The 23,452-nt window shown below is 43.5% G+C and overlaps 2 protein-coding genes and 2 long non-coding RNA genes across 6 annotated transcripts; 2 read left to right on the forward strand and 2 right to left on the reverse strand.

The window, feature by feature from the left end:
- The first annotated feature begins 919 nt into the window (after window positions 1–919).
- On the forward strand, window positions 920–16,053 carry LOC114551082 (neurogenic locus notch homolog protein 4-like). The gene is made up of 19 exons (XM_028572154.1): window positions 920–1,158; window positions 2,495–2,609; window positions 4,562–4,827; window positions 4,988–5,210; window positions 5,405–5,542; window positions 7,159–7,641; window positions 7,932–8,102; window positions 9,760–10,118; window positions 11,158–11,656; window positions 12,245–12,340; window positions 12,435–12,530; window positions 13,001–13,096; window positions 13,203–13,298; window positions 13,453–13,548; window positions 13,688–13,783; window positions 14,171–14,266; window positions 14,834–14,929; window positions 15,128–15,225; window positions 15,441–16,053. The coding sequence occupies exons 2-19, from the start codon at window positions 2,519–2,521 to the stop codon at window positions 15,459–15,461; spliced, it is 3,117 nt and encodes a 1,038-aa protein (XP_028427955.1). The 5' UTR covers window positions 920–1,158; window positions 2,495–2,518; the 3' UTR covers window positions 15,462–16,053.
- Window positions 1,947–5,624, reverse strand: LOC114551086 (uncharacterized). The gene is made up of 5 exons (XR_003691832.1): window positions 5,069–5,624; window positions 4,541–4,819; window positions 2,815–2,915; window positions 2,465–2,597; window positions 1,947–2,152 (listed from the first exon to the last, which is right to left on the reverse strand). It is a non-coding gene; the product is annotated as an uncharacterized LOC114551086 (long non-coding RNA).
- On the reverse strand, window positions 13,396–20,285 carry LOC114551087 (uncharacterized). Of its 3 annotated transcripts, none has more exons than XR_003691834.1 (5): window positions 19,750–20,285; window positions 15,094–15,212; window positions 14,765–14,988; window positions 13,663–13,749; window positions 13,396–13,525 (listed from the first exon to the last, which is right to left on the reverse strand). It is a non-coding gene; the product is annotated as an uncharacterized LOC114551087 (long non-coding RNA). The 3 variants fall into 3 exon arrangements; XR_003691835.1 differs by having other exon boundaries at window positions 15,094–15,215; XR_003691833.1 differs by lacking the exon at window positions 19,750–20,285 and adding an exon at window positions 18,666–18,770.
- On the forward strand, window positions 18,733–21,480 carry LOC114551085 (transcription factor 15). Its single transcript, XM_028572160.1, has 2 exons — window positions 18,733–19,497; window positions 20,782–21,480. The coding sequence occupies exons 1-2, from the start codon at window positions 18,970–18,972 to the stop codon at window positions 20,815–20,817; spliced, it is 564 nt and encodes a 187-aa protein (XP_028427961.1). The 5' UTR covers window positions 18,733–18,969; the 3' UTR covers window positions 20,818–21,480.
- Window positions 21,481–23,452: the final 1,972 nt, after the last annotated feature.

Raw genomic sequence — 23,452 nt, forward strand, 5'->3', positions numbered from 1 at the left:
CTAATAAGTATAAGTAATAATAAGTAAGTATAAGTAATAATCTGTATTTTGATTATCTGCTGTAATGAATGCTCTCCTCTGATAGGCCAGCCAGTAGAGGTAACAGATTTGGAGAATGGTGGTCTGTGTGACATCCGAGCCTTCAACTGTCGCAACGTTCGAGTCTTCGGCCTCGGCTTCATCGACTCTCCCGACCTCGGCTGCCACGCCAGCAGACTAAAGGTGAGGAAAGGTCAAAGGTCAAAGGTCGGGCCAGAGGCGGGCCTGACCAATCTGGAAAAGATTTCAACTGTTTTTGACCCATTACTGGCCTTTTTTTTTTTTTTTTTTTTTTTTTTTTTTTCTGTTTTTTTTTTTTGTCTAGATTTTGGTAAAGTGTTTGACACTTTCTTTACCATTTTCTGCATTTCTTACCATCTGTTAACTTAGCTTTACTCATTGTGACTGCCTATCGCCTACACACGGCCCTGAATTGTGTGTGTCTGTCTCCACAGTACATGAACGGAGTTTGGGTTCCAGGGGAGAAACAGAGAACCAAAGCCACCTTCCTGAGCTCCAAGGCTTTAGACTGCGCCGTGCCGTCTCTTAGCAACACCGCCGTCAACACAGAAGACTTCATGATGGACGACAAACCGTACGCACGCTGGGAGATCAAGGTAACGTCTACGATCTTTTCATGTTTGTTGTTTGGTGGCTGTTTAGTCAGAAGCTTTTACATTTACACCACTACGAGGGGGAAACACCAGAGCATATATAGTATAGAAATTCCATGAAGCTAAAAATCTACAGGAGAGTGTTTGCGGAGCTACAAAGATGTTGTACTGTTAATCTTCATTCACTGTTTATTTGTTTATTTATGACAATTCTGAGTGACACTATACGTCATCAGTGTGCCTGACTGTGGAGTTTTGAATGAAAGTGCTGTGTGACTACTTCGTTGAAACTATACTATGAAAGAAATGCTCTACAGGGGAGAATAAAGTTACCACAAAAGCAGGCAGTCGTTTCTTTCTAAGGGTGCAACATGATACCCACCTCTCTTTCCTGTCCCAGGTCACCAACGACGGCTCCCAGTACAGCCAAGCCAAGGTGCTGACCATCTATGATGGCGTGTGCCAAGTCTGCGAGGCATCGCGCTCAGGACTCTGTAAGTTGAAGGTAACTCCATCCATCCATCCATCCATCTTCGTCCGCTTATCCGGTATCGGGTCGCGGGGGGAGCAGCTCCAGCAGGGGACCCCAAACTTCCCTTTCCCGAGCAACATTAACCATCTCCGACTGGGGGATCCCGAGGCATTCCCAGGCCAGGTTGGAGATATAATCCCTCCACCTAGTCCTGGGTCTTTGCCTTCTGGCTCAGCTCTCTTTTCGTCACAACGGTGCAATAGATTGAATATAATACCGCACCCGCTGCGCCGATTCTCCGACCAATCTCCCGCTCCATTGTCCCCTCACTCGCGAACAAAACCCCAAGGTACTTGAACTCCTTCACTTGGGGTAAGGACTCATTCCCTACCTGGAGAAGGCACTCCGTCGGTTTCCTGCTGAGAACCATGGCCTCCGATTTAGAGGTGCTGATCCTCATCCCAACCGCTTCACTCTCGGCTGCGAACCGATCCAGTGAGTGCTGAAGGTCGCAGGCCGATGATGCCATCAGGACCACATCATCTGCAAAGAGCAGCGATGAGATCCCCAGCCCACCAAACCGCAACCCCTCCCCACCCCGACTACGCCTCGATATCCTGTCCATAAATGTTACAAACAGGATTGTTGACAAAGCGCAGCCCTGGCGGAGGCCAACCCTCACCTGAAACGAGTCCGACTTACTGCCGAGAACCCGGACACAGCTCTCACTTTGGTTGTACAGAGATTGGATGGCCCTGAGAAGAGACCCCCTCACCCCATACTCCCGCAGCACGTCCCACAGTATCTCCCGGGGGACCCGGTCATACGCCTTTTCCAGATCCACAAAACACATGTAGACCGGTTGGGCGTACTCCCAGGCTCCCTCCAGAAGGTAACTCGCATACAATAAAAAAGTGTTACTGGAACTGCTATTTATGGGAATGGAGACGGGACAAAATGTCACCTTACCTGGAGCAAATGCTGCAGAATCACACAGAGACATCTGCATGTGCTGAAACTGAATTACCTGAAGTAGAGATGGAGAACATGATGAATATCCAGCGTTTTCCCCAGGTTCATCTGAGAGTTAGGTGCACAAATTTGGCGTGGGAGTTTAGGGGTCTTTCCTCAAGAAAATGTGATGTTTTTCAATAAACAAAATATGCAATTTAACATAATTTTGGAGCGTTATTATCACCATATCTGTGTCTAAAACGTTAGATTATACGTAGATACCACTCATGCCACATTTCCCATTCATTCAGCTGACAAAAACGGCTTGGCTGCTGCACCTAAAACTTATACATTTTTAACAACGTTGCGTGAATATGAAACCAACCTGTTGATGCTCTCCGTTTGTGGTTCCCAGGAGAGGACTTGTAACATCGAGGGGATGTGTTTCGCAGACCGAGTCCCCAGCCCCAGCAGCCCCTGCCTCCTCTGTGACCCGGACACCTCCAAATTCACCTGGTCTGTCAATCAAGGTACAAACAACTTAGGGCGCTCTCACACCTATAGCTCGGCAGACGGTGCATTTTTTATTTGGTTGGGTTTGCTGTAACACTGCACTTTGTCCTGGTTGCAAAACCTCATAAAACAAAAGTTTAACCAAAGTGTAGTAGTGTAGACAGTGTGAAAAAGTATTTATTTTGCTGCATCAGTGCACCAGTTGCCGTGGTAGTATGTTACCGTGGTAGCCGTCCAGCTGCGGTCCTGTTTGTCCCCATCAGCAGATCAAAGGAGCGGAGGTTTAAGTTTCCCATCATGCCCTGACCTGTCGTTTAACCGCACTGAGACAGAGGGGGGGTAAATCATATGGTTGGTTAGCACAGTGACAAAGACTTGACATTCATCCTGAGTTACACTTCACAAACCACAAGTCAAACAACAAGTCAATTGTAAAAGTGCGGCTGTAACAGCTGTAACTAACTTAAAGGGTACCTTAGGTTTTTTCAACCTGGTCCCTATGTCCCCATGTCATTGTGTGGAAGTGTCTGATGGGAATAACAATCTTTTAATTAGTCCAGTATTGAGCTAGACACCGTAACCGGCAGCTGTGAACCGATCTAAAACGTAACCCTACAGGACGAATGTTCAGCAGCAGTTAGAGTCCACTAAAGGTTCTGTTGTTGATGCTGACAGACTCAGATTATTATTCTGAGTGTCTGACAACATTATGGGATGGATCCCTACAGAGATATACCTTTTAGTTAAAGAGTAAGATCCTTTTAGTTTAACATGAAACAGCCCCGAAATCACCATCACCAAACTCCACCAGACTCCATGTAAATAATCAGGACTTTTAGCGTGTATAGAGCCAGCATATCTCCACATGTAAATGGTTTATTTCAACCAAACCAGAGGATTTGATTTGATTGATTGTTGGAACAGTGGAAAGATGAACCAAGACGGCTTTTGATAGCTTTATTCAGATCAAAATCGAGGGGGGGCCGGATTTGGCCCATGGGCCTCAAGTTGGACAGGTGTGATCTAGAGGGTTACCTCACCATGTTGCCAGATCTTTCTAAAGAGTTCGGTTAGGAATTCAGTAATAGCAATAATGTTATTAATCAGTTTCTGAACATATGAGCATCATGCTGAGCAGGTGTTTCCTGGGATTACCGTCACTTTCTTCCTATTTAACATCTGTGGGGGGAAGCATGATCTCAGTTAGTGGACGCTACATGATCTTGTTTAAGTATCCGCTGTTGAGAGCTCCATTCGGACAGAAAAGTTGGAAACCCCCTGTGTGTCGGTTCTTCCAGGAACAGCCTGGAAGGATATTTCTGCCAAACGCTTGTCAAGAGTTTATTTCAAGACAGGAAGTAGATTCTGTCATCAAAACACAACAAGACTTGTAGTTGTGATGGTCAAAACATAAAACGTTGCTTAGTCAATGTTTTTGTCGCTTTTTTAAAATGTTTTTTCGACATTTTTGTAGCTTTTTCTGATGTTATAAGTCAACATTTTTTTTGAAATTTCTGTCATTATTCCGAAGTTTTTGTCTTGTTTTTTACATCTTGTTGGGTATCTGTGTTCTCCAACTGTCTTTAGATTCTGTCATCACAACAACAAGACTTAGATGGAAGGGTACAAAAATGGGAATAACTTGGACTAAAGGAGCATGATGTCGTTGACGTGTGACGCTTTGTTTTTGATGTTTTGTCACTTTTCCAACATCATTGTAGCATTTGTGGACGCTTTTGATGCTTGTGTTTAACTTTTTTGACATTTTTGTCGCTTTTTGCGACGTTTTGTCACTTTTTTGGAATTTTTTTGTAGCTTTCATGATGTTTCTGTTGCATCTTTTCGACGATTGTGTCTCTTTTTTTTCAATGTTTTTGTAACTTGTTTTGTCGTTTTCTAACATTTTTGTTGCTTTCAGCATGTGCTTCTATTTGTCCTCTGGACTCACGTTTTGATCCTGTGTCTCCAGTCAACGAGCCGCCGGCGTTCCTCCGGCCCCAGAGCCGCCTGCGGACGTTCGCCGGAGAGAACTTTGTCTTCCAGTTGGCAGCATCAGACCCCGAGGGCTCAGCGCTCCTCTTCCAGCTGGAGGAGGGGCCGCAGGGGGCCTTCCTCTCCCCCGCCGGCCTCCTCATCTGGAGGGTCCCATCGCTCCCTGGGGACAGGGGGGGGCCCCAATCCTTTCTCTTTACGCTGTCGGACGAGTGCAACGCCCAGAGCAGCTTCACTGCAGAGGTAGGGTTGGAGAAGAAGAGCAGAGGGAAGATAAAACATAAAGTCATAGTATAGATGTCGAAAAAGAAAAGACTCAAGTACCTCAACATTTGAACTTAAGTACAGTACTGGAGTAAATGTACTTAGTTACATCCCACCGCTGCGTTTCCCTCTATAACAGATTGACGTGGTGCCGTGTGGCTGTCAGAACGGAGGTACCTGCGTGACGGACGTCAGTTTCCCGGCCGGCAGCGGGACGTACCTGTGTGTGTGTCCCGAGGGAACGCAGGGCGATCTCTGCGGCGAGGACGTGGACGAATGTCTCTCAGCGCCGTGCACGGTCGGCAGATGCATCAACACGGCCGGCGGCGGGTACCGCTGCCAGTGTCCTGCGGGGCTGAGAGGTAAGAAGTTACACATTCGGAGGCGTAGATGATCAATCACAGGCAGTGGTGGAAAGTAACTAAGTACATATACTCCAGTACTGTACTTTAAGTCCACATGTTTTACTTGCGTCTTTTCTTTCTCTTCCAGCACATATGACAGGTATGGTTTAGGATTGGAGAAACTAGTCCCTGTGTGTTTATTGTTGTTGCAGGTGTAACATGCCTGGAAGATATCAATGAGTGTGAAAGGAAGCCGTGTTTCCCAGGAGTCCAGTGCTTCAACAGCTTCGGCTCCTATGGCTGCGGCCCATGCCCCAAAGGCATGCTGGGAAATGGGACAGTATGTACAGGTAAGCATGAGCGTACTGTGCCAATGTTTAAGGTGTGATATGACACAACTGTGGCTTAATTTACCTTTTTATCAGGACAGCTGGCGAGACAATGCTCGTGCGTTAATCATCAGCGTGCATCATTAAAAGTAAACTGTATCTTAGCAAAGTACCCTTAAATATAACACAGAATCATTTAAAAATATATCTAACCGCTGATCGGCCCCTCGGGGTGGTTCACTGAGAATAACGTTTGTGATTGGCTGCCGTCGCTGTGGTGCACAACACAACGTTCGACAGGGTGCACGCCAAATAAATGCAGAGTTTGTGTATTTAAAGTTAATGCATGGCTTTAACACAAACCTGGGGCTGATAGCAGTTGCAAATGCTCTCCAGTGTTTGCGTTTGTATTGGGACTATCTAGATCACGTGTGTCAAACCCGAGGCCCGGGGGCCAAACCCAGCCCCTCGCAGACTTTGAACCAGCCTGCATATCAATTTAGGCACATGTCATTTTTGGCCTACCAAGTTTTTGTTGCTTTTTTCCTACGTTTTTGTTAGTTTTTTGGCATATTATTGTTGCTTTTTTCAACGGTTTTGTCCCTTTTTTCTATCATCGCTAACTAACTTTTTTGCTGACTTTTTTGGGGCTTTATAAGGCCCAAACTGTAAGTGAGAAAGCTATATGAGACATGCAAATATTTGACTTTTTCTCTTAAATGAAAGCATTTCAGTAAACTATACATGCCCTTGATGTGATTGTTGTTTTCCAGTCTGGCCCGTAGCCCCTGATCTAGATGAAGTGAGTCACACCGAGGTGTACGTTTCAAGACATTATCGTCCCTAATGGAACATTTGGCTCACAACGCAGCACACAGCATAAATTACTGTCAGCAATGTATAGTTTTGTTGTCATTTTTATGGAACTTTGTTAAAACACACTCATGGCGGACGGGTCCTTGGATTCCCTCATGCTCTTTTGGTTTGTCTTTACTCTTCAGTTCTCTGATCTTCAGCAAAGGCACTTTAGGATCACGTCCTTGTTTAGTTTGGTGCAAAATATGCACAACTTCACGGGTCCATCAAGAGCTGCACCGGGGGGACCACCGGAAGGGGCTTTCTTTCCAATAAAGTCAATTAAAAACTGAATACAGAAAGGCAAGAAAAACCAGTGCCACCATGCGCCGTTTAAGACGATTAGAACAACAAGTTAATAGACAGCACGTCTCTTTAAAACTACAAATGCTACTGAAGTAGTTTTCTAAAGATCAGAAGAAATAAGTTCCATTTTAAAACTCTTCGAGAATTACTTTGTGACAATGTAATCTGCCTCTGTTGTATTCGATATAAGCAAGACATGTTTGCCGAGCTAACGCAGGATAAATCAGTCAGGTTTGTTTGACCTGCTGTCAGCGTTTCCTGCTACGCACGTGGCTCGTAAAATGTGTCGATAGGCTGCGAGTGGTAGTCATGCCTCGTTGAGATCTTTACACAAACTCGTCCCAAAAGTCTCGTCTCATGCTGAGCGTCCGTCTTGTTATTAAAAAAACAACCTTTTGACCCTTCCAGGAGACAAGTGATTCCAGAGCGTCAGATAAAAGGCAAACTAAATAATAATCTGTTTTTTCTTCATACAGCAGTCGCCAGGTCAGTCCCTGTCCCTCCCACATCTGCTTCTCATACGACGCTCTACAAAATACCAGATGTTCTACAGCAGCCACCCATAGGAAAGACAGACACTTTCCGGAAGACCTCAAGTGGTAGCTCCCCGCAGACAAAGGCTGAGAAGACTATTCCAAGGATTGACCCGAACCGATCACAAACTAAGACCACTACTTGGAGACGGATTCCAGGAATGAGTCTGAACCCGGCACTCACTCAGGCAGAAACTAACAAGAGCATCACAGCAGTTACACCAATCCTGTCTCAAACAAACACTAATGCTTTGAGAAGAAGCCCAGGAATTAAACTTCACCCATCCACGTCTAACACGGACACTTTCAGCAACGTCTCAGGAACGACACCGGACCGAGTCAAACCGGATCAGCCCAAAATCAGCAACACTATTGCCAAGACATCCACTGTAGCCCCACCTTCGGGAAGTGGCGGATCAGCTTCAGGTAAGCCCAACGTTTCCAACAATGTCTACCAACTGGATTTACTTCATCAACTATCAGATATGTACAAGTATTAAACGTTTCTCATGCATGACTTAATGCAGGAACAATACGTTAATTAATACATCAATTAAGGTATTTGAATAATTCATGTAACATAAGGTGTTACCAAAACATGTTTAGAGGAAAATATGATAACAGGAAACTTCCTAATGGACGCGTAGAAGGCCCTACTCTGCTTGGCTGCTACGATGAGGACACATACAGCACTGATCCCAGTTTGTGTCTCTCAGGATCTGGTCAGTCTCCGGTTGTGAATGTTTCCGCTACGTGTACCAGCAGGCCCTGCTTCCCCGGGGTTCAATGCATCAACCGCAGGCCGCCACACGTGGGCTACGTCTGCGGCCGTTGCCCGCACGGCCTTTACGGCAACGGACGGGTCTGCATGAAGAACGCCAAGGCAGGTAAGCAATTCTTTTCTGGGTAGTTTATTTAGCAGTTTTGTAAGCAACAGCTCTGACACCTACTTGTGACATCTCCAAAAGAAAATATGAAAAAAAAATCAAACCGTGACAAAAGGAGTTTGATGTAAACATGTGTCAGTGATGTGAAATCTCTCCAAACATTGTGGTCTACTTTATAGATGTTGTTCTAATTATGTTCTGGTTTCTCTGATGTTGTTTTATATGTTTTTCGTGTTTGGAAAGAATGCCATTTTTTGCTGGAGACTGCCTTTGGTACTTAGTTTTTTGAGTAGACATCCGGCCGCAGAGTTACAACAGAAGACTGCTAAATGCTATTTTCTCACGAGGGGAGCGGAGGGGTTTTTCTAATTACTCAGAGGAGACAGATTCCAACTGAAATCCCTTTACTGTGGATTGTGTTGGTCTGGAAAGTCACAAGACTGAACAAAGTGTTAATGCAGATGAGTCAGTCAGCCTCAAATATGACATGGATCACTTAAATCAGTTTGCAAAACGGTTCTGAAGAGCTCTACTAAAATCAGTGCCTGTAAGAACTATTGTCCAACATGCCAGCATTTAAACAGCTTTCTCTTCTTTTCCACTTTTGACTTTATGATATACTATTCTTGCACAACATGTAAGCAGTTTACAACATTAAAGGGTAACCTGGACCTTATTTTCCTATGTTACTGATGGGAACAAACATCTTTGACATTGGTCCAGTATTAAGCGAGATGGCTGCAGTCTGCGGAACAAGCTACAATGTAAGTTATTGGGCATTATAAAACAGCAAAAAAGCATTGTTATTTTGTGTTCACAAAAGCCACTAGACTCCATGTAAATTTTCCATGTCATTTTATTATGATTAAACACACTTCGACAGTCGACAGAAACTAAATAAAACTATCAAAAGCTGTCTTGGTTCGTCTTTTCCAACATTCACAACTCTAGCTTTGGTTGAAATAAACAAATAATTTATCGATTTACACGTGAAAATGTTCTGGCTCTATAGACGTAATAAAAAATATTTTGTTTATTTACATGGAGTCTGGTAGGTTTAGTGATAGCGATCTTGGGGCCGTTTCTGGTTAAACAAAGAGGATTATACTGTTTGAAAAAAGGTCTATCTCTGTAAGGATCCTTTCCATAATGTTGTCAGATACTTAGAATAATAATCGGAGTCCGTCAGAACTTTTAGTGGACGCTAACTGCTGCTGAACATCTGTCCTATAAGGTTACATTCACAGCTGCTGCTCACAACGTTCTCTCTCAATACTGGACCAGTTTTTGTTCCCGTCAGTCACTTAGACACCAAAATATAAGGAAATAGGGTTGGAAAAAAACGTGGTTACCCTTTAACTGTGCCAGATTTACCACTCACTCACCACTATTCTTAATTCTTGAGCCGACAACCGTTGATTTGCTGGCTTAAATGGCACGTGTTGCTTGCAAATATTATCAGCTGTAGATTGCTACCTAATGAAGCTACATGTTAGCTCTGTGAGTTGACAGATAACATTGTCTTTCGCTGAATTTTAATGTTTCCAGCTGACTTGTATTTTAATGGTGAACCTTGAAAATTTTAAAAGGATTAAACGGATCTTCCAAACTAGTTAATTTGCCCGAGTTACTGATGTCACTTCCCGTCTTTCCTCAGCATCCAATCACCTTCCTCAGCAGCAGGCTGTTGTCAAGACTGGCCGCTCCCCGCAAGGAGGCAGCGGCAAAGTCTCACAGCTGCACCTGCCCAACCTGCCCACCAGGCACGGCATCAAACACCTGTCCCGGTCCGTCACCAGAGCCAACCGAGAGAATGCTCCACGCCAGGTTCCCACTTCGGGGAGGGGAGGCGGGACGGAGAGGAGGGAGGCGGTCACTGTTGCTTCAAGAGATGTTGCCAGAACATCAGTTGGCGCCCTCCACAGTGCTGACCTCAGATCAGATGCCAGGATGTATACCAGATCTAGCACAACTATCTCCGAGAAGGTTCTGGTGCCCAGTGTGATGGTCTCCAAGGTAACGTGACCATTTTTCTAGAGTCTTTGATGTATAGGTGTCTTTGAGCTAGAGTCCAAGTCAAGACTCTGAGTTAGAGTCTAATGTTAATAATTATTGCAGCGGCAACCAGCGGGACATAAATGATTACGTAAATCGACTACTACAAGTTTGACATACAAACAAACGCTCAATTATCTTTTCCTAACATCTAGTGAGCGAACGTTCGATGACCAATGCTAAGCTAAACATGTTTGCTAACCTATCAGTGTGCGTTTTTAGGTGCCTGATAAAATTAGATGTGGTTGAGCCCGAATCCTTTATCTTGATTCCACATATTTTGCATTCAGTGCTTCTTTTGTTTGGGCCTTGTTGACTGAAGTTCTTAAAGCCAAAACTTCTGACGAAGCTGCCGGTGCGTTGACATGTTTGTTGTCCTCTCTCACGTGTGGCCGCAAGCAGCAGATACATTAAGGCACTGGCTGCGTGGCCAGTTTTGGCAAAACATTTTGATGTTTGAAAGTCTCTAGGTTTTGACATAAATGCAGATATAAATGTAAATGTAAACGGTAATTAATATATTACATTTATATCTGCATTATATTAAATGTAATATTAAATATTGCACCTGTCAAAGTTCAACGAAATATTCTGTAGCCTATTTTGCTGCCGACGTTGTCTTTGCTGTAGACAAATCAGTATATATTTATGTTTAACATGAAGTATACTACTGCTTGAGTGCAGTAATCAATGGGAAACAACCAGGCTAGCAGCAGCACCGCGCAGCTGACACGCAACAGAAACGCCATGCTGACGCCACGCAGCCAGTGTGTAGCCAGCCTAAGTGTTACGCAGGAAGGTTGTAGTTTACCAAGCAAGGGGAATAACAGTCAGCTCATCAGACGGTTCCTAAAAAATAAAGATTGTTCACAAGTCCCGCATCTCGAGTCTGAGTCTGAAGTCTTAAGTCAAGTCTGACGTTGCTGTGTGTGCGAGTCTCAAACTGGAATCTCTGACATGAACGTTTAATCACCCTGATTCTATGATTGTCTCCCATCAGTCTGAAGCAGCATTGACTGGTGCCACATCTGCAAAGGTAACACCGCGCTCTCCTCACCTATCTACTCAGTCTGGCAAGGTAACGCAGTCCAAACAGCCAACCCAGCCCCAGCCCCAGCTCAAACATCTGGCATCCACCCAAACCAAACCCTGGACCCCTGCCAGACCTGCCCTCCCCCTGACAGTGGCCCTCAGCGCTCTGTCCTACTCGCTGTCTGAGTCAGAGTTCTCTGCAGATGGAGATGAGGCCGAGCCTGGATCTGAAGGCCCAGAGGTGCTGGCGTTCACAACACCGGGCAAGACGGTGTACAGCTCCCCGCTACAAAGAGCCCCCTCCATCCAGCCAGGGGTTAGGAGTGGAACAACGGCCGACAAACATGTGAAGACCTGCGCCGACCGCCCATGTTTCCCCGGCGTCCCGTGTGAACCAGCCTGGGATGAGGGGTTCCGCTGCGGCAGGTGTCCTGTAGGATACACCGGAGACGGACGAGCCTGTCGAGGTAACGCTCGTGTAACCATCATCATAACGGAGCACAACGTCGAGGAGGAGCTGGGCCCGGACACTCTCACTAGGGGTCATCTGGGTTTTTTATTCCCAAAGTGGAACCTATTCGCCCACCTTTGTGGTGATGGTTTTCAACGTTTTTGACATTTTTCAGGGATTTTTCTGATTTTTGCTGCTTTTGTTTTTGCCGCTTTTTTTTTTTTTTTACTTTATTGATGTTTTTCTGATTTTACTGGCGTTTTTTTTCACCTTTTCACCATTTTTGTTGACTTTTGGCGTTTTATCCATTTGTCCATTTGTTGTTGCCTGCCTTTGACATTTTTAGGCTATCGCCTTTTTTAACGTTTTTGTCGCCTTTATCAATACTTGGTTGCTTTTTTCAAAGTTTTTGTGTTTTGTTTTGAACATTTGCTTACTTTGTCAAAGTTTATGTCGCCTTATTTTCTACATTTTTGTCGCCTTTTTTTTATAGTTTTTGTGGCTTTTATCTAAGCTTTTGTCACCTTTGTTGCTGTTTTTGTCAACGTTTTTGATGCTTTTTGCATTCAAACAGGTTTAACATCTCCACTGTTTGTCTTTCAAGCTGTTTGCAGGCATACGTGTGGTCGGAACATGGAGTGTGCCGCGCCCAACACGTGCCGCTGCAAGCCAGGCTACACTGGAGTTGAATGCCAGACAGGTTAACCCAACAAAAGACTTGTGTAATTAGATTAGAATATTATTTATTTATTTGCTTTTGTATCGTTATTGTTTGTTTATCTGTATTTTCTTAGCAATCTGTGAGCCGGATTGTATGAACGGAGGCGTTTGTGTTGCGCCCGCTGTGTGTCGCTGTCTCGGAGGGTTTCACGGAGAAACCTGTCAGGAAGGTAACGCTCGCCTCCTTGTTATTTCTTTATTTATAGTGTCAAATCAAAACAGAAGTTATCTCAGTACGCTTGACCACACTCTATAATTTACAGAGACCCAACAATTCACCCCAAAGAGCAAACATTTGGTTACTTTACTTACTTTAAACAGACAGAAACCTCGGACAGAACCTGGCTGGTGGTGGGCGGCCATCTGACGCGACTGTTGAGGGAGAGATACAGAAATATGATTCATTATTAAGATAGCAATTGGTTCCCAGTTAATCCAGTCAGAGATGTCATCAGTAATGTCTATAAACATCTGCATCTTCCCATAGTAATAGAAATACACATAGGGAAGAAACTTCTTAAATCACGGTAGAAACTATATCAAGTAAAGATTATAAACAATTACATTTCACAAAGATGTAAGTATTCAATAGCTATGAAGCATTTAGAAATGATATAACTAATGAAATGCATCTGTGCAGCTCTGTGCAGGTTACCATGTGAAAACGGAGGCACCTGTGTGGGACTGCACACCTGTTCGTGTCCGTACGGGTTTGTTGGACCTCGATGTGAGACCAGTGAGTTCAGTTACTGGCATCTACTGGTTTTTTCATAATCACTTACATTTTCTTTGCTCTTCCTATCAACTTTGTGATGATTGTTTGTTATTGTTGTCGATCGTAGTGGTGTGCAGCCGCCACTGTCACAACGGAGGCCAGTGTGTGTCTCCAGACGAGTGCCGGTGTCTGACAGGCTGGACCGGGCCGTCCTGTGAGACTTGTGAGTGGGTTTCAATGTGTGTGTGTGTGTGTGTGTGTGTGTGTGGTATGCGTGTGTGTGGTATGCGTGCATGTGTGTGAGCTTGCCTGTGTGTGTGTGTGTGTGTGTGAACTGTCCTCTCAATGCTGATGCTCTTGTCTCTCTCTCTCTCCAGCTCTCTGCTCGCCCGTGTGTCTAAACGGAGGTTGGTGTGTTCGGCCCAGTACTTGCGAGTGTCCTCATGGTTTCTACGGGCCGCAGTGTCAGAATGGTACATTTACATCAGTCAATCAACAAGTTAATCAGTAGTTCCACCATTCTTTGAGTTATTCTTAAGTTACCAAGGTGTTGTTTAAAAGACATTGTGATCAGACCCTTTACTAACTTGTTCTTCGTTGTTTGTCCTCCAGCGTTCTGCAGTCCTCCCTGTAAGAACAGCGGCCGGTGTATAAGAAACAACGTGTGCTCCTGTCTGCAGGGATACATGGGGGGGCGATGCGAGAGAAGTCAGTCTTTCTTCCTCATCGTCACTTGTTTGTGAAATGTATTTCCATCACTAATGACCATTTAATCCTCTTATTTCTCCTTCTCTCTGTCCACAAACATACACAAACACACATTGACTACAGAGATGCAAAACCATCGAAAAGAGACGCTAAATGATGGGGGGGGGGTCCTGACAGATCTGTGCCCAGGGGCCCATTGTCTTATAATTCGTCCATTATCAAATCAATACTATTCTTAGAAATAGTAGCTGTTGGCACACCCTTTCCGGGGTCAAAGTTCACCCACATCCAACTGAGACCAACTCACAACAGGAAGTGAATGCATCTGTTGGTTGGTTGGTTATTTGGTCCTGTAATGTTGTTATAATCCCTCCTCTCCGTCTGCAGGCGTGTGTGAGCCTGTGTGTATGAACGGTGGCAGGTGTGTCGCTCCAGATGTTTGCGATTGTCCGTCAGGTTGGCGAGGAAAGAGCTGCGATAAACGTGAGTGCTACAAGAACCAGATCCGTAACAGACGCACGTTCTTTATATTCCATTGCTTGGATCCCATGATGCATCAGTGTCAGTACCTGAAAACCTCAGATTGCCTTCTGTGTCTTTACCTCTCTGTGCCCAAATCAACACCAAAACATGCTTTTGAATCGTGAAGTCTGTCTGTCCAGAAACAAACGATATAATGCGAAACAATACATTTTGCCCCCCTAGTTTTTGTCAGGTTTTTTTTTACTTTTATTTGAACTTTTTGCAGACTTTTTGGGGCTTTATGTGGACCAAACTGTATGTGAGAAGACATTATGAGACATGCAGTAATACAGTCAGAGATATTTTTTTATATTTTGTTTGCATGTTAATGAACCAAACATGTCTGGCCCTTTGAGAAGCTGAGTTTGACACCCCAATAATATACAAACAATTATACACAAAACAGGATGTAAAAAAGCTGCAAAAAAAAAAAAAGAGACAAAAACATTGAGAACAAACCCTTTTATAGTCAGCTTGTTCTTGGGTGGGACAGTGTCCTGACGTGTGGAGTGTTGTGTCGCCCTCCAGCCAGCTGTCTGCAGACGTGTCTCAACGGAGGCGAGTGCGTGGGAGCCAACACCTGCCGCTGCGCCGCGGGATGGCGCGGCTCGCTGTGTCACATCCGTGAGTATTGGACTGGATTTTATTACTCTTCCTGAGGTCCACACAAAACACATTCAACACTTCCAGACAAAATAAAAACAAGAAAAGTATAACTAACGATGTTCTTTCTTGCCTTTATATACACTTATATATTACACTAAATTCCTAAGCATGAGTAACTGTACCTCCCAGGACTTGGTTTCTGTGTTTGTGTCTCAGCTCACTGTGAACAGAAGTGTCTCTACGGCAGCCGGTGCGTCCGGCCCAACGTCTGCGCCTGCCGGAGCGGATCCTCCGGCGCTCTCTGCTCCACGAGGGTAAGAAGGACTGAAACTCAGAGCTCAACATTTCAATCACTCACAAAACAAACACCACCTGGCATCGTTGCTGCTTCTTCTAGTTTTTTAGGTTTTCCGCTTTAGGAAGGAATGCATTTTTATGTTAAATAAATTAATAAAAACGTTGACATTTTTCCTTGTTGCTTCTCGGTGTGCATCTGTGTCAGTCATTCTAAAACCTTGTTGTTTTTCAGCTCCCTATCCCCCGAGGTTGAGGCCCAACAAACAGCCGGAGTTCAATCCGCGCTGATAATTCAACCTTCCGATGAAACGGAGCATCGTCAGTAGAAAAGCCCAAAATGTCTCTCCACCGGGAAATAAAAGTCTCTCTGAGACTATCTCGCCTTGTACTTGACAGAGATAAAGATGTCCACAATGCTTCTTTCTCCAGACTCCTACATAACATTATAAAAGTCTGTGGTTTTCTCTTCTTCCATACATGAAGCAAACACCTGGGTCGTGATCAGGACTTTACAAGCAGCTATTCCATGCACTGGTCAGGCTAATCATTTCAAAACTGCAGTTGGGGAGAGTTTTTAACTGGAAGTGCCATCGTGTTCAGGTTCAAACTACAAACCTCTGTATGAGTATTTATTTATTTGGTTGTTTTATATTGTCACATATTTCTTGTTGTATATACTGTATCTTAAAGGGTAACTTCAGGTTGTTGTTTTTTCAACCTGGACCCTATGTTCCCGTGTTGTTGTGTCTAAGTGACTTATCTTTGGAGCAACAACCTTTGAAACTGGTCCAGTATTAAGCGAGAACGCTGTAAACAGCAGCTGTAATGTAACCCTACAGGACAGATGTTCAGCTAAAAGTTCTGTTGTTGCTGCTGACAGACTCAGATTATTATTATTCTAAGTGTCTGACAACATTATGGAAAGGATCCCTACAGAGATGGAGCTTTTAGTTAAAGAGTAAGATCCTTTTAACATGAAACCGCCCCGAAATCACAATCACCAAACCCACCAGACTCCATGTAAATAATGAGGACTTTTAGCGTGTATAGAGCCAGATATAGCCACAAGTAAATGGGTGAATTAATTATTATTATTTCAACCAAACCAGAGTGGTGATTGTTGGAACAGTGGAAAGATGAACCAAGACAGTTTTTGATTTTTATTTAGTTTCTGTCCACTTTGAATGAAGTGTGTTTTACGATGATAAAACTCCTGATTATTTACATGGAGTCTGGTGGAGTTAGGGATCACAATTTCGCGGATGTTTTTATGTTTAAAAAAAGGATCTTACTCTTTAACTAAAAGCTCTATCTCTGTAGGGATCCTTTCCATAATGATGTCAGACACTTAGAATAATAATCTGAGTCTAATGTACGTACGGATGTAAATTGAAGGTGCGCAGTTGCCCAATAATTTACAGTGTAGCTTGTATGCTCGCTGGACCAATGTCAAAGATTGTTCCCATCAGTCACTTAGACACAAAGACAGGAAAATAAGGTCCAGGTTGAAAAAAAAACGAAGTTACCCTTTAACCACTCTATAACCAATGTTATTTTCTAATAAAGAATTGCTATTTGGTTATTTTGTAAGAAAACAAATAAAGATCCTTTAAAAAACAAAGGTATTGATTTCTTCCAATGTTTTCTATGACCATTAATCAGGTTTGTTGTTTATGAAGCTTTGCAGTATTTGTGTTTTTTTTGCTGGCTCGTCAACCAACTTAGTTTTCTGAGTTTCCAGGGCACTAAAGAAGCATTTGACTTTGCTACAGGGGCAAGACAAGTTCACGGCCGGCAGGTCAGGGCCACAGGGGCGCAGAGGAAATGCGGATTAAAAGATTAGCGAGGCTGCATTAGCTCCAGACCAATTAGGATTCCTCTCCGCCAGCCTCTCCCTGACTCCTGCCTCTGCACGGCCCAACACCACAGAGCCGGCCGACTTTTTACAACAGATTAGGGTGAAGCTGACCCTTGATAACAGAACTGTTATAGGCAACAAAAACACACACACACACACACACACACACACACAAACACACTGACTAGTTATTAGTAACAAACAGCGTGTCACTAGACTGGTTTGCAACATTAACGTAATTAGCTGAGTGTGAGAGGGACAAATTATTTCAATCTGTGTCGTTGGGAATTTCTTATCGTTCTCTTTTTCTACTTTTATTTTTACATTTCAATGATCTTCGGTCAGCTTAGCTGTTTAAATGTGCCCTAGAAATTAACTTTACTTACTTAAAAGTCATCCTTACAAATTTGAAAGCTACCCTAAACAGACTGGGAGCCAATCAGGTTCTGTCCTGTGTCTGGCTGTGACTGGGAGCCAATCGGCTTCTCTCCTGTGTCTGGCTGTGACTGGGAGCCAATCAGCTTCTCTCCTGTGTCTGGCTGTGGCATTTGGAATGAGCTCCAGTTTATTGAGGCGTTGTTGCGAGAGGTGTGAGTTTTTGGCAGGTAAAAATGACTGAATTTATGAAACTAAGTAGCCCAAGGAATTTATATAGTCGTATTTTATCTGACATAATAAATCATAATGTATTTGTTGATCATAGTTTGTATTATTAATCTTAATGTGTAAAGTAACCAGTAACTAAATCTGTAACAGATGAATGTAGTGGAGTAACTGAAGTCCAATATTTCTCTCTGAAATGTAGTAGAGTAGAAGTAGAAAGTGGCATGAAAAGAAAAGACTCAAGTAAAGTACAAGTACCTCAACATTTGGACTGAAGAACAGTACTGGAGTAAATGTACTTAGTTCCATTCCAGCGCTGTGAAAACATCTCATGTCTTCAATACCTTTTTAGAAATGATCATTAGGGGTTTACTGCCCTCTGGAGGCAACATGAATACCAATGTGAAGAATAAAGTGTACACATCAACAGGTTTCCTGACAGCCGAGCTTTTACTCCCAGAGGTGGAAAGAGTACAAACATATTCTCCGTAACAGTACCATTAAAAGTACTATTACTTTGATGAACTTTTAATGAAGTAGGCCTACAGGTAAAATCACTGGTATAAAAATCTTCTCAATTAAAAGTCCCTAAGTAACTTATTGCGATTTGATAAGGGCCCGATGATCGACAGACAGACAGACAGACAGACAGACAGAGTAAGAGTGAGTAATTGTAATTTGTTACTTTCCACCTCTGTTGCTCACCCTCACGGCATCCAGGTTCATAGATAATTTTATATATCAAGAATGCATGCACATACTCCTCTTTTAACACACACACACACACACACACACACACACGGAAAGCATGCACACAGTCACACAAAGCATACACACACACACACACACACACACACACACACACACACACACACACACACAAAGCACTCACACAAAGCATGCACGCACGCGCACACACACACACACACACACACACACACACACACACACACACACACACACACACAAAAAGCATAAAGAATTGTCCATAAAAACCTTGAAAAAACGTCGGTTGTTACCCCCATCCTCTCCGCTGTGGTGCAGCCTAATTTAAACCTGCAGACCACAACAGGTGCGCGCCCCCTCCCCCTCCCTTTAGGCTCCACCTGTCTCCCCTCCTCCGCAAGGGTTCTTGACCCAGAAAGCAGCCGTCATCCAGTAGCAGTGGTATGCCGGCCAGCACGCACCCCCCCCCTGGTCACCGGATCGGCGGCAGCTGCTCGGTCCCGGAGCTATTTTCACCCCCCCTGGACAGAGTGCTGCAGAGCAGCCCCAGTCAGACCCGGGGGCGGAGAGCAGCATGAAGTCCGCAGGCACCGACGGCTTCTTCCCCTCTGATCCGGACGACCTGGACCTGGACAGCGGTGGCGGCAGCGACAGCTCCTACGGGAAGTCCACCGGCGACGGCAGCCCGACGCGCGGAGAACTAGAGGCGGGGGGAGGAGGCGGTGGTTCCCGCGCCGCAGCGCCCCGGCGGAGGAAACGGCGGAGACGCAGCAGCGACGGAGACGCGGGAACCGCAGGCGTGAGCAAACAGAGGCAGGCGGCGAACGCGCGGGAGCGGGACCGGACGCACAGTGTGAACACGGCGTTCACGGCGCTGCGCACACTCATCCCCACCGAGCCCGCGGACCGGAAGCTCTCCAAGATCGAGACGCTGCGCCTGGCCTCCAGCTACATCTCGCACCTGGCCAACGTGCTGCTGCTGGGGGAGGCGTGCCGGGACGGACAGCCCTGCCTCCGATACCAGAGCGAGCGGCGCCCCGGCGCCCCGGCGCACGCGCTGCGGCCCATCTGCACCTTCTGCCTCAGCAACCAGAGGAAACTGGTAAAGCCGTCAAATGCAAACTTTCCACTCTGCCTCAAAATGACTCGATTGCATTAAAAAGTCTTATATCTGACACATTATAGCCCCCCCAGAACGTACTAGCTGTAAAGGAGCAGTACAACTTATAAAATGCACTTTTCTACTTGCCAAGTCCCTGAAAGGTTATTTTTGCCTGAACATTACTTGGATTTCAGTAATAAGTCTTATATCTGACAGATTATAGGCAGAACCACTTTCTTAATGTTGAAATACCTTTTTAAAGGCCCAAAGCATCCAGTAACCGTTTTCCAAGTGATAATGCGTGTGATTCAGATAGAAACTGGGTTTTAACAATCTGATTTTGGCGGATGGTTTAAAGAGGATTTGGGTTGCCCACAGTGGCACCTGTTTCTCTAGTGATTGACAACACAACATAAAAACAGGCTGTGCCACCTTCAAAAGGTTTAAAATAAGAGCTTGACTCAGTTACACTGACTCCTCTTCTGCATATCGGATCTAAACTCAGGGTTGTTTAAAACTGCTAAAAGCCCATTGTTCCCTAAAAGAAAACTACAAAAAGTTCATTTCTTTAGTTTATTCAGATAGAAAGAGTTTGGGTTATTACAAAATCAATCAATCAATCTTTAAATAACTAAAACCATGGGCTGAAATGCTGTAGGGTACAAGGGTTGATGCTTCACCAGGGTTTCACCAAGTCAAGATGTTTAAATACTGTTTAAAGGAGTGATAGAATGCAAAACCAATTTTACCTTGTCATAGTTGAATAATGACAGTTTGGAGGGTAAATATGCCATATTTGGAAGAAAAGCTGTCGTTCTAAATAGAGACATTCCACAGGGATGCATAAGGGCCAAAAGAATAGCACCTGGGACATTTTCAGCCCAACCAATGTTACACACCCTATTAGGAGACCTTAAGGAACAGTATGAAATAGCCTCTATAATCATTCTATCACCCCTTTAAGATCATTATGAATAAAATGTAAGACCTATATCAAAACAACAACAACAAAGATGTCGGAGTCCAGAAGCAACAATTTCCCTGATTTCATCATTTGCATTATAGGACTGGTTTTAGATTGGCAGCAAATGCTATTTGGAATACAAAATAAAGAACTACAACAAATAAAATAAAAACAAAGCGCTGCAGAAACATTTAAACTAGAGGTAGCATTTAAGACCTAGAACACAAGACTTTATTTTTTTTTTACAAATTTGAGACTTTTTTTTGGGACTATCAACACACCACAGAACCCCAGTTTGACTCGTGTGTTTGCCTCTGCAGCTCCGAGACGGAGGGAAACACTCGGCCGCTGTGTGAAGCAGCCAGGAAGTCCACCTTCACCTTGTTTACATGTACACCTGTAGGACTTTGTACATATAGAAATGTATATTTATTTTTGGATTAGACTAGAACAAGAAATTAACACTGGAAAGCACTTTGTGTCCGCGCTGCTGTGTTTCTGAACCGCTGTGTTTTGGTTGAGCTGTAACCGGAGCCCATGTGTAAAGTTGCACCTGACGGGGGCTATTTTGGTCCCCCCCCCTCCCCCCATGCCCAATGCCAAAAAAAAGCCTTGTCACCCTCACATGCTGTCAGTTGATTTTAAGACTAACTGCAGGTTTATTTTAAGACTAACTGCAGGTTTATTTTGAAGATGAAAAAGGTTTAGATATTTGCAGTGTGTTGAAATGTTTACTTTTGCATCGTTGCACAATCTATCACTTTAAAAAACAAAATGCAAAAAATGTTGAAAGTTTTGTGTGCACCCAGCATGCAAACAGCATTAGGTTCTGGAGAATATATAAATGTAATCCTTTTACTGTACAACATGTGTGTCAAACTCAGAAGACCCCCCGGGACAAACACTCAGATCCAGACTCTATATCGATTAAGTTCACAATACATTTTGACCGGTTAACATTTTGACCGGTTAACATTTTGACCGGTTAACTTTTTGACGCTTATTTCGGTATTTGTTGCTTTTTGCCAAATCCAGTACCTCGCCAATTTAAACAACATAAAAAACATTTAAAAAAAGAAGTCGAAGGCTCTAAAAAAACAGCAGAAAATAGCATTAAAAAAAGGTCAAAAGAAACCTAATTTACAAGAAAAAAAACTTCTCAAAAACCTTATAAAAGAAGAGGTTTTGAAATTTTGATCCTATATCAATCTATATTAATCGAAGTTCACAATGCATTCTGGCCTGTCTAGTTTTTGTCACTTTTTACAGTTTTTCATCACTATCTGTTGCTTTTTGGCATTTTCTTTGATATTCTTGTAGACCAAACTGTAAGGTACAAGACTATATGAGACATACTAATAATACAGACTAAAGATATATTTTTATTATTATTTTTTGGGCATTTTTAGGCCTTTATTTTGAGAGGACAGCTGAAGACATGAGAGGGGGGAGGGATGACAACCGGGCCCACTGCATCGAGGAGTAAACCTCTATATATGGGCGCACGCTCTACCAACTGAGCTATCCGGGCGTGCGTCCGTTTACTTTTTCATGAGCAATAAACTCTACATGTCTGGCCCTCGATGTGATTCTCATTTTCCAGTTTGGCCCTTGGGGAAATTGAGTTGGACACACTCCTGTTTTACAATCAACCGGATAGGGTTGGGTATCAAAATCTGGAGCTCAAACAGCACCGGTGCGTAAAACCAACGGTATCTACCGGGCAGAATATCGCTGCCAAACCTCTCTTCCTGGGTTAAACAGTTAAAGTGCTGACAGCTAAACGGTGTAAAAGTGTGACTGGATCTGGCTTTAGAGGATTCCAACAGTGGGACGTACAACAGTCTGCAGGTGCCGCTGTCGGACAAACCGCACAAACGGTCAATGGTGCGTTCACTTGAAAAAGTTATGCAGGGATTGTTTTTACCGTCAGGGAGACTTTACAACATACACAACTAGGCTATGTCAGCGTGATTTAAACATTTTTCCAATATAACCGTCAAATATGTTGGAAAAAGCGCCGAAAAATGGTTTAAAAAACATTGGAAAAGCAGAAAAAACATGTTGACAAATGTTGAAAAAAAAAGGGTAAAAAAAACATTACAAATCCCAAAATAGCGTCAACATTGAAAAAAAGTGACAAAAATGTCAAATAGTGACAAAAATGAGACAAAAACGTCCCAAGCTAAGTTATCGTACAGCACCCTTTTCCCATCTAGTTGTTTTTGTCGTTTAACAGCAATTTACTGGTGACATAAGTCATTAGTTATAATAAGTTATTTAAATTTTTTAATAAATCATTCATTAAGGGCTTAGCAATAAACAAGCCAATCGTTAACATTTAGGCAGCGTTTAGAAAGTATTGTTTTAGCACCGGTGTGGGAGATACCCAACCCTTGGATATTTCTTCCCCAGCACATGTGGATAAAAGGTTGCACACTACCTCAGACCCATGTTGAGAACATGAAGGCCTACCTCTGAATCTAATGTGTAACATGACTGTATACAAATGTACTTGAATACCTGACAATACTGTCCTTTTTTGCACAAATGGCAAATTCTGAGAAGCTGCTTGAAGATAAATGTATTTTTGTAACAAAACAAATAAAAAATGAGAATCATGATTTATTTCTACTAAGAATTGTGTCTGAGATTTCTGTGAGCTTCTCCCAAAAATAAAATACATTTGGTTCTACCTGATGCTGAGTTGTAAGCACTATATATACAGTGAGGAAAATAAGTATTTGAACACCCTGCTATTTTGCAAGTTCTCCGACTTAGAAATCATGGAGGGGTCTGAAATTGTGATCGTAGGTGCATGTCCACTGTGAGAGACATAATCTAAAAAAACAAATCCAGAAATCACAATGTATGATTTTATAACTATTTATTTGTATGATACAGCTGCAAATAAGTATTTGAACACCTGAGAAAATCAATGTTAATATTTGGTACAGTAACCTTTGTTTGCAAGTACAGAGGTCAAACGTT

Source organism: Perca flavescens, chromosome 24 (assembly GCF_004354835.1).
Source record: "Perca flavescens isolate YP-PL-M2 chromosome 24, PFLA_1.0, whole genome shotgun sequence".
In the NCBI taxonomy this organism is placed as follows: domain Eukaryota; kingdom Metazoa; phylum Chordata; class Actinopteri; order Perciformes; family Percidae; genus Perca; species Perca flavescens.

Coding starts and splice junctions, on each gene's coding strand:
- LOC114551085 (XM_028572160.1), top strand. CDS start 18,970: ATGAAGTCCGCAGGCACCGACGGCTTCTTCCCCTCTGATCCGGACGAC. Junction 19,498..20,781: donor TCAGCAACCAGAGGAAACTG/GTAAAGCCGTCA, acceptor TTGCCTCTGCAG/CTCCGAGACGGAGGGAAACA.
- LOC114551082 (XM_028572154.1), top strand. CDS start 2,519: ATGTGTTTCGCAGACCGAGTCCCCAGCCCCAGCAGCCCCTGCCTCCTC. Junction 12,531..13,000: donor CGGAGAAACCTGTCAGGAAG/GTAACGCTCGCC, acceptor GCATCTGTGCAG/CTCTGTGCAGGTTACCATGT. Junction 13,097..13,202: donor TGGACCTCGATGTGAGACCA/GTGAGTTCAGTT, acceptor TGTCGATCGTAG/TGGTGTGCAGCCGCCACTGT.